Below are 10352 nucleotides of genomic sequence, written 5' to 3'. Positions count from 1 at the left end.
TGGCCGGGAGCGGCCACTGCACTCCAGTCTGGGCAACAGAGTGAGACTCCAACTCAAAAAAAAAAAAAAAGCAGCTAGAACAGTACCTAGCATTATAAGCACTCAAGACATGTGGATTCTAATTATATACAGATTTGTTAATGCATAGACATGAATTCAAATAAATCCAGAAAACAAAGACGAATTCAAATAAATCCAGAAAACAAAGACTCCTTCCCTCCAACTTTATTTTGGACTGTGCTGGAAACTGCTTGAAATGTCCCTTTAATAGCTTCTTGGCCTCACCAGTATTGGGTGACATGACAAATGCTCCTTCACAGAAGGTACGGGAAGCAACAGGAGGGGCATCTTGGATCCTTCCCTCTTCAGAAAGCGCGATCGCATCAAGGTGCATCTGGTTTTCAGCAGAACTGGCCCATATTTCTAGGGAGTGAGGTGTCCAAACCACTGTTCATCCATATTTCCTGAATGATTTGCTCCCTGCGCTCAATCCTTTCTGCCAGCTCCGCAGCCTCTATGGAACTGTAGGCAGGATATGAAGTCCTACAAAACCCAGACAGTTCCCCTGGAAAATCAGAGTCAGAGGAGTCCTCCTCCTCTGCTTCATCCTCGTTGTCCTCCTCGGTCTTGTCACTTCCTGGCACCAGGTGCTCCCTCCCCTGCTGCAGCTCCTGGAAGTCCTTGGCACAGGACACTTTGATGACCAAGGCGCACAATGTGAGGAGCAGGCCGATGCAGACACTGGACACGAACAGCAGGGCGGCACGCTCCGGGTGGGCTGCAGGAGGAAGAGAATAGTCAGGAGCTGGGAGGATGGTCAGTCCTTACCAGTTCAAAGTCTCACAGAAACCGATGTCTGCTCACATAGGAGACTGCTGAAGAATGCCAGTCCAGCATCTTTGAGAGCATCCACACCTAACCGGCCATATAGCCTATAGCCCCATGGATTTTTTGAGAAAGTTTTGGAGTATATGTAGTCAATATATGTATGTATATGAGAAAACCTCATAGCAGAGGGACTTCACAGTCAGACTCCTCTGAGCTCAAACTCAGATCTGCCACTCACCAGCTGTGTGACTTTGGACAAATCACATAACCTCCCTGTGCCTTAGTTTCCTCATCTGTACAATGGAGCTCATAGTACCTTCTTATTATAGAGCTGTTATAAGGAAACGAGTTAATTCTTATAGAGCTCTTAGAATACTCAATGACACATAGTAAATGCTCAATAAAGTGATAGCTGTTAGTCGATTATTTGCTCCCTGCAAATAATTTATGCATGAAGTATACATGTGAAAATAATAATACCCTGTAATCCCGTGCCTTTGGGAGGCTGAGGTGAGTGGACTGCCTGAGCCCGCAGGTTCGAGACCCACGTGGGCAGTGAGACCTCATCTCTACAATAAATAAAAAAATCACCCGGGTGTGGTAGCGCATGCCTGTAATTCCAGCTACTTGGAAGGCTGAGGCGGAAGGATCGCCGGAGCCCAGCAGGTCGAGGCTGCGGTGGCTGGGAGCGACCACTGCACTCCAGTCTGGGCTACAGAGTGAGACTCCAACTCAAAAAAAAAAAAAAGAAAAGAAAAGAAAATAATAATACAATAGATGTTAGCCAAAGGTAATCCCATTTTTTTTTTAGATTAAAAAATAAATATAAATATAGAGTCATCCCTTAGTATCTGTGAGGGATTGGTTCTGGGAGCCCCATGGATACCAAAATCCATGAATGCTAAAGTCCCTTATATAAAATGATGAAGTATTTGTATATGACCTACACAGCTCTCCTATATACTTTAAAACATCTCTAGATTACTTATAATATCTAATACAATATAAATGCTATGTAAATATTTGTTGTATTGTTTTGGGCATAATGGCAAGAAAAAAGTTTGTATATATTCACTATTGATGCAACAATTCATTTTAAGGAGGGTTGAAAAATTCTTTATATTAAAGAAAAGAAAAACAGAACAAATTTTTAATAAATTATAAATGCTGTGGCTTAATGATTCATTTAAAACAAGTCTTTATTTTAAAGATGCAGGGTATAATTCAGGGTTAGGTATACAAATGGTCATTGTACAGGTAAAGTTTGGGACTTACTTTGCTCTCCAGGTCACCTGGTTTGAGACCAGGTACCCTTGTTGATGAAGTGTGCCCCCTTCCATTCCCTGGCAGTTTCCTGCTGCTGCCAATCCCTTTCTTACAGTATTATGATAATTGTTCTGGTCTGCTTATGAGTGAGAACATGTGAACATGTGGTACTCAGTTCTCTGTTTCTGTGATAGATCGCTGAGTATTACAGACCCTAAATCCATCTAAGTTGCTGCGAAGTTCATAATTTTGTCCTTCCTTAAGGCTGCTTAATATTTCATCGTGTATATGTACCACATTTTTTTTATCCAGTCTACTTTTGACGGGCAGTATGGTTGATTTCATGTTTTTGCTATTGTGAATAGTGATGCAATAAACATGTGTGCACAGGTATCTTTTTTATAGAGTGACTTGAGTTCTTCCAGGTATAGTCCTAGAAGGGGGATTGCTGGGTCATGGGGGAGGTCGATTTTTAGATCTCTTAGGAAATCGCCACACTGTTTTCCACAGAGGTTGTATTAGTTTACACTCCCACCAACAGTGCATCATCCTCTCTAGCATCTTAACAATTCGTTTTTTAAAAATATTTTCAACCTGTGGTTGATTGACTCCATGGATGTAGAACCCACAGATACAGAAGGCCGACTCTAATATAAAATATGATATTATAAGATATAACTATTTTAATGAAATATTAAAATACAAAAATAATAAAAACATAAAGTTCTAATAGTTTTTCCTGCATCCAAATGGATTCTGTATCTACAGATAGAAATAAAAGGAATGCTAATATGTATTACGTGTCTTCATCTGAACCCTTACGTAGGTTTAGTCCTTACACTAACTCTGCATGGAAAGGAATACTTTGCTTTTTTTATTTTTTGTTTTTTTAGTCAGAGTCTCACTCTATTGCCCAGGCTAGAGTGCAGTGGCATGCTCACGGCCACCCTGCATCGACCTGCTGGGCTCAGGCAATCCTTCAGCCTCAGCCTTCCAAGTAGCTGGAACTACATGCATGCACTACCATGCCTGGCTAATTCTTTGATATATTGTAGAGACGAGGTCTCACCAAGTTGCCCAGACTGGTCTCGAACCCTTGAGTTCAGGCAATCCTCTTGCCTCAGCCTCCCAGAGTACTGGGATTACAGGCTTGAGCCACCATGCCCGGCCGCTTTTTTTATTTTTTAAGATGCAATCTCGCTATGTTGCTTATGCTGGTCTTGAATTCTTGGGCTCAAGTAATCCTCCCAACTCAGCCTCTCAAAGTGCTGGGATTATAGGCATGAGCCACCATGGCCAATTTACTTCACTTTTTTACTGTCACTATCTTCACTTTACAGTTGTATACCCCTCGAGGTGTTATTACCCCCACGCTAGGAAATAATGATTCAGTTAACTCCCTCATAACAGGGATTGGGAGTTGACAGATTTTTCCAGTAATGGTTGTGTGGTAAATATTTTGGGTTTTATAGGCCATATGGTCTCTGTTGCAAATATTCAACTCTGTTGTTGCAGGGGGAAAGCAACCACAGACAATATGTAAACCAGAATGCATGGCTGTGTCCCAATAAAACTTTATTTGTAGATTTGGTCTGGAAGCCAGCTTGCTGACCCCTGATACAGATGCTCAAGCTGAGGCCCAGAGGGGCAGTCCCTGCCGGAGTCTTGGAACTCAGGCCTTGAATGGTGAGCTCTTTGTGGGGGGCATGCGTGGATCTTCTACTAATGGATCTTCCTCCAGGCACACTGCTCCCCTCTTTGATTTCAAAGGAATAAGTAGGATTGTTTGTCTTCATGACTTCTGTCCTTCCCCAGAGGTCCAGACTGGAGTTACAAAACGAGAGCTGTTAAGTTTAGTGCACAGCCAAGGGACCGAGCTGCTGTGACCTGCCTGGAGGGGCGGAACTAGGACAGCTTATCTTCTTGAAACCCAAAACGTCCTGTTCCTTCAATGGCAGCTCAAGTCACCAGTAGAGTTAGTGGACTGAAAGGTGTTGTTCTTTGTTGCCATTGCCCTGGCCAGTACAGTCTCATCACTCTCCTGAAGATGTGGACATCTTAATTCAAAAGTTATTTTGGCTGAGGGAGGGAAAGTAAGTTGTGTTTGTGCTGCTACTAATAACAATATTTATATTTTTCCTAAGGGTTGAGGTATTTAGCAGACTTGGTCAAATACAGACACGGATCTTTCGTGAGAGAAGGAGGGACTCTTCATTTCTGGGGAAGGTGGCAGGATTTAAGCACTAGGGTTGGTGCCCTGGGGACTGGGCCCTATCAAGTCTGTTCCCTTTCTTCTCCTGCTCCTCTTCTCCTTGGTGGTGTGGGTTTGGATTCTACTGGAAGTGAGTGTCTCACTTCAGATGGCTCCCGGCTCAGGCACACCTCCTGCTAAGTGAGTACTCACTAGGGCCTGTCCACACAACTCCACCGAGATCCAGCCACCACCAAAGACAGAGAACATAGGCCAGGCTTGGCAGCCCATTGGAATGAAATGTCCTAGTCTTCTGAATAGATTATTTTAATGTTATGGAATGACTGGATGTTGATTAGATGGAATCTCAGAGATGAGCTGTCCTAACCCTTTTTGTCGTAGCTGAGTCACTTGTCCAAAGCCACACCACCTGGCTGGGACCCCGGGCTCAGGCCATGGCTCCCTCTACAGCTCCAGGCTTTACACTGAGGGCACTCCATCTGTTTTCTAGAATCACTTGGACTGCGTTAGGCTTTTGTGACCCCTTCTCCCAGGAAATATTCTGGGAAAATAGTTCCTCTCCTGGTGCTATTGCTGGTATCATTCTAAGTTTGGCCTGGGCTCATTCTAGGCTAGAATGAATTACCTGAATTGTATCAGCCGTAGCATGCTCTTGGGGGCCTCAGGACTGTGGCCCATAGCCTTGAAGGCCCTTTGACCCCTAGATTCTGAGTCTGGGGCCAGCATAAGCTCCAGCTCAAATGTATTCGTGACCAAATAATACACCCTGGGCCCCTGCTGTCTTGGAGAGGATGTAGGGAGCAGTCGGTCCCCGAGGGTCCTCCTGGAAGAAGCACCAAGTGTACCAGGTCCTAGTCTGACAGCACTTAGGGATGTGATAGTAAATTTCCGTCATGGAGCCAGAGATTGGAGACTGTGGGAATACATCAGAATCCATGCCTATGTCCCAAGGTGGCTCTGATCTCCAATTGTCTTCCCTTGCAGGAGAATCATGCAACTGACTTTGGAATATGTTATTAGACTTCAGTTTCAACGTGGGCTTGTCTGATGCCCGAGAGTTCCTTCCTCATGAAACAGTGATGCCTCCCCAACCCAGGGCATCTCAGACATTGTTTCTTTATCCTGGCCCAGGCTACCTCTGCACCCTGAAAATCCATACAGCAGGCTCTGCCAGAGACTAAAGACACATGTGTCACTGTCCCAAGGGAACAGGGGCAGTGACGGAAATATTAGGCCACAAAAGGCATGCCTGCCATCATGTGAGGTTAACACACAAAGCCAGATGCCAATAAAATGCTAATTAGGTGGAATGGGAGCGGTCATGTTCTGAGACAAGACTGTTTAAATAAACAAGTCCCTGTAGGCACAATCTGCTGGGGACAATAGCTTATGCTGAGCTAGTAAACTGCCCTCCTAAAAGCCTCCAACACACACACACACACACACACACACACACACACACACACTACTCTTCCCTTTCCATTTATTTTCTTTTCTTTCTTTATTTCTTTTCCTTGCTTTTTTTCTTTCTTTTCTTCTTCCTTTTTTTTTTTTTTTTTGAGACAGGGTTTCACTCCATTGCCTGAGCTAGCTGGAGTGCAGTGGCACAATCTCAGCTTACCACAGCCTCAAGTTCTTGGGCTCAAGTGATCCTTCTGCCTCAGCCTCCCAAGTAGCTGGGACTACAGGTGTGTGCCACCACCTCTGGCTAATTTTTTTTATTTTTTTATAGAGACAAAGTCTCAATATATTGCCTAAGTAATCCTGACCTCAACTAATCCTCTTGCCTCAGCCTCCCAAAGTGCTGGGATTACGAGTGTAAGTCACTACATTTGACTTTCCATTTCTTTCTAAATGTTTCCATGAGCTTCTTCAGATCCACGCTCTGAATTCTAGGATGAATTCAAGGGTAGGTTTGTACTATTGAAGCAAAGGGAAATTCAAGCACACCTGAGAAGCTGTCTCATTGTTGGGAAAGCAACCTCACAGATCATTCAAACCAATCACCAGGGACCGTTGACCATCCTCATGTTCCTTTTGCCAACCTCTGTTTTGTTATCACAGGAAAAAAAATGTCTTGACCGCACTAATGTGTCAAAGCAACCTGCAGCCCGACCTGGTAAATCTCCTTTTGGATTCACTCAATGTACCACCTATTAGGCTGGTGAGGGACAGAACCTGCCCTTCTGGTGCTCTTGGCTCCTGGCTGCTCCTGCCAACAGCCTGTCCTTCAGGAGTTCCCAGGGACCCCAGTCTAGCCCTCGGGTCGCATCCTCACAGCTGGGCCGAGGATGCATCTGAGAGTTGGCCGGGCACCTCTTTCTAGCAGCATCGAGGATGGTACTTGGCACGGTGTGGCGCTGGCTGGTCGCCACTGCCTGTTTAGGTAGAAGCAGCTCAGCCTGGTGTCCATGCGTACACCCGCAGTGTGCCGCCCTGTGGACCCCTGGGCATGAACCCCGTGCCACCCACCTCTAGAGTGACCCCTCAGGGAGCGACCCAGACATGCCAAGGAGACCCACAGGCAAGTCCAGAGGTGCCTGTTCCACTAGGACTTTGCAAGCCTCTGTGATTTGAGTTAGAGCTTCTTGTGAGTGACTTGATTGAGCTGACACGGTCTATCTTCAGATAAGCAGAGAGGATGGTGAGGAAAGCTTGTACGTACCTTCCCCTCACCAAAGGGGGCCTACAGTGTGGTCAGCCACAGTGCAAGTCTTTTGGCTCTGCTAATTCAAGAGGGCTGAGTCTGATCAACCTTTGTGGGGAAGATTAACAAGGGAATCCTTGGCAACCATGAGAAACAGCTCTTATAACTCACGAGAGTGGCTCTGTCTTCACAGGGCATGACCTGTTTTGTTTACTAAGGAAACTTCTGGCTCATTTTCTTCCAGGCAGGGTAAAATTCAATCATCCTATTCCCTTCCCAAATTTTAGCCCTGGGAGATGCATTCCTCAGGTTCCCACTTTTCAAAGGGGAAAATATGTGTGAAGCCTAACTCCTAAATACAAGGGGGACCCACCAAAACCCGGAATTTATTTACTAAAGAATTGTGTATTTATTTTACATGTTTGAACTGCAGTTACTGTCAAAGTACTCTCCGTTTGATGCAAGACACCTATCAAGACACTTTTTCTACTGCTCAAGACTGTTTTGGGACTTGTCGATTTTGATGCCTTTTCGTGCTTCTGCCATTTTTTTTCTCACCTCTCCCACATCTGCAAAATGCTTCCCTTTGAGGACTTTTCTCATTGGGGGAAACAAAGAAAAGTCCCTCGGGGCGAGATAAGGCGAATAGGGAGGGTGGGGTATAAGGGTCATGCCATTTTTGGCCATAAACTGCTGAACACTCAGAGTGGTGTGGGCAGGTACGCACATAAATCACCCACTATGAAATGGGTAGATGCACTGACAGAATCTCAAAAAAAAAAAAAAAAAAATCACTGAAGCTGAATGCAGCTTCTTACAACACTAGCTGGTACACTGGTGCAGATGGGTTCCTAGAACACTTAGTTCAGGCTTCCCCTTGTAGTCCAGGGGAAGCCAGGACTACAAGGGGCCTGCCCTCCAAAAGATAATTCTGGTTTTAGGCCCTCTGCCCCTGTAAGTGCTACTTTATCTGTTCATGTGGTGCTCTTGTTGATCGCTTGGTTGCAACTGTACCTGAATTCAGGTCTTTGTGTTTCGGGATCTTAGAAGACTGTAGTCGGCACGTCAAACTTGAAGGCATTGTTCTTTAGTTATCTGAGTGTTATAATTGAACGGCGCAGCATCTATTAATAATACTTTAGTAAATCCATTAGTATTCTAGGAAGCTTCGATTCACTGACCTACCTCTAATGTAAGCAAATGCTGCCAGAGAGTTGCTAACAATAACTCCATCTTTCCTCAGAACTCTTGATCCACTTGGGTCGAAGTTTATACCTGTTTCATAAAAAATGCAAGACCAATTAACCACAGCTGTTCACAGTATGCCTGTCCTAAGAGACCCCTGCAGCTCTACCCTGGGACTGCCACAATAATTAAAATTCATAGAAATCAAACGGGGCCCCTGACTAAATCATGGAAGACTAAGCCAGGAAGAACACTTAGTAAGCAGTCCCTGAAATTATTAAATTCTAAAAGGGATTAGAAGTTTTAAAACATGTTGGTTCCAACTTTAGGTGCCACTCAACCACTCCACCACAGAAGGGAACAAATGTATTTTCCCATCCTGAAGGCAGTGACAGTCATGCCTCTCAGAGGCTTAATAATGTCTCACTTTAACCACGAAGCTGCTGTCCGCTCTGTTGGCTAGATATAAGAAAAACCTCAAATTACAGAGGGAGGTTGTGTTAGGTTGCTTTTAATAATGTTTTCATTTTAATATTTTTGGAGATGGGGGGTCTCACTATGTTGCCCAGGCTGATCTTGAACTCCTGGCCTCAAGTGATCCTTCCGTCTCGGCCTTCCCAAAGTGCTGGGATTACAGGCGTGAGCCACTGTGCCCAGCTGGGGCTGTTTTTGAGAAATGACAGCAAACTGTGGTACAGATCTGTTTTCAGATCCTGGTTATACTACTGGGCTGGAACTCAGTGAGTCTCTGATAGGACAGCCTAGAGGACCAGGGGACTCCTAGCAATGTCAGATAAGACAGAAGCCTCTGAGGAAAGATGGCACAGAGCTCTCAGGCCCTCACTGCAGTGGGCCAGGCTGTTCATGGGATCGAGTGGGAGCCCTGTTAGAAAGAGAAGTAGACTGAGAGAGGCTAAGTGCAGAAGAAAGCTGAGGTGACCAGCTAGAAGAACACAGAAGAGCTATCTCTAAGCTTTGGACAAAGGTGCTTTCTATTTCTTGGTGTACTCCTGTGTTTTCCATATCAAGCATACTTTAACCTTTATACTCAGGGGGGAAAGACCTAGTAAATATAATAACAGGACAAAACTCTCACCACCCAAAGCTGAATATTTTAGATGCTCTATTGAGTCTCAGCAGTTTCTATCAGGAATCCCATGAGTCTGGATTCCATAGTAGGATTAATCAGAAAACCAAAATGCTCGTCCTTGCTATTTATCAAGTCAAGTGAAAAATAAGGAGGAAGAGGATGCTATGAAGGCCTGAAAGCCCAAGCTGGCTCTGACCCACCTAGGTTCCACTGGGATCAATTTTGCAAATAGTTCATTGTATAACCCAGGAAATATGAATGCAACAAATCCACATTCATTTATGAGCAGTTCTGTTTTTTTGAAACGATTTTTCCTTTTGGACACTAGAGGAGAACAGAGGGGAGGTTTTTCCTACTTCTGATCTAAAAAAAATCAAAACTAAACAAAATGGTAGCCACCATTTGCAACCATCAGCCTCAGTGCTATTGTCCCCAGGTCTAAACACACCTCCTGACAGCCCCCGTTATTCTCACCAAGATGTGCCCAACTGTGGTGATGCAGGGGTTGTTTACCTTTACTTAAAGAGAAATGCTGGTAGTAAGCCATAAAAATTACCATATTCACCATTTTTCTGCTTCAAAGAAGGTTTTAGATTAGCAATGGCTGGATCAATCGCTGTGAGTATGTTCTTGGGAACTAAAAGCCAAAAAGAAATATTTTAAATACTTGGTATATTGACAAAAAAAAAATGCATGCATACTTAATGTATCTTTAAAGTGCAATGTAGATAAGATTAAAAAATCACTTCCAAGTCAGCCCAAGAATTACTCACTCTTCCTCTTATATGTACATGCACGCACACAACCCACTGGTACCTGTGTCTTATATGTACATGCACGCACACAACCCACTGGTAACAGATGTCCCAGAAAGGTGAGATTTTAGACCCATTTGCAATATTAAAAAAAAAAAAACATTGAAAATAGATAAACAATTTATGGTATATCCACCCAACAGAATACAATTTAGTAATGACAAGGAATGAAGTACTGACAAATGCTTCAACATACATGAATCTTAAAAACATGCTCAGCCGGGCTCGGTGGCTCAGCCTGTAATCCCACACTTTGGGAGGCTGAGGTGAGTGGACTGCCTGAGCCCGCGGGTTCGAGACCCACCTGGG

The 10352-nt window shown here is 44.4% G+C and overlaps 1 protein-coding gene across 1 annotated transcript in view; it reads right to left on the bottom strand.

Moving 5' to 3' along the window:
• Positions 1–207: 207 nt before the first annotated feature.
• The window catches only part of EVA1C (eva-1 homolog C), a 97353-nt gene continuing 87208 nt past the window's right edge, over positions 208–10352 (bottom strand). The window contains exons 7-9 of the mRNA XM_021717762.1: positions 9785–9865; positions 8139–8228; positions 208–778 (exon numbers count right to left, since the gene is read on the bottom strand). Coding sequence (XP_021573437.1) covers positions 402–778; positions 8139–8228; positions 9785–9865 — 548 coding nt within the window. The 3' untranslated portion in view covers positions 208–401. The remainder of the gene's footprint in view (positions 779–8138; positions 8229–9784; positions 9866–10352) is intronic.

The sequence above is a fragment of the Carlito syrichta genome, unplaced genomic scaffold (genome assembly GCF_000164805.1).
Source record: "Carlito syrichta isolate Samal-C Ts95f unplaced genomic scaffold, Tarsius_syrichta-2.0.1 Scaffold310961, whole genome shotgun sequence".
Lineage (NCBI taxonomy): Eukaryota > Metazoa > Chordata > Mammalia > Primates > Tarsiidae > Carlito > Carlito syrichta.
The sequence above is the reverse complement of the archived record's forward strand: the minus strand, read 5'-3'. Positions and strand labels throughout refer to the sequence as shown.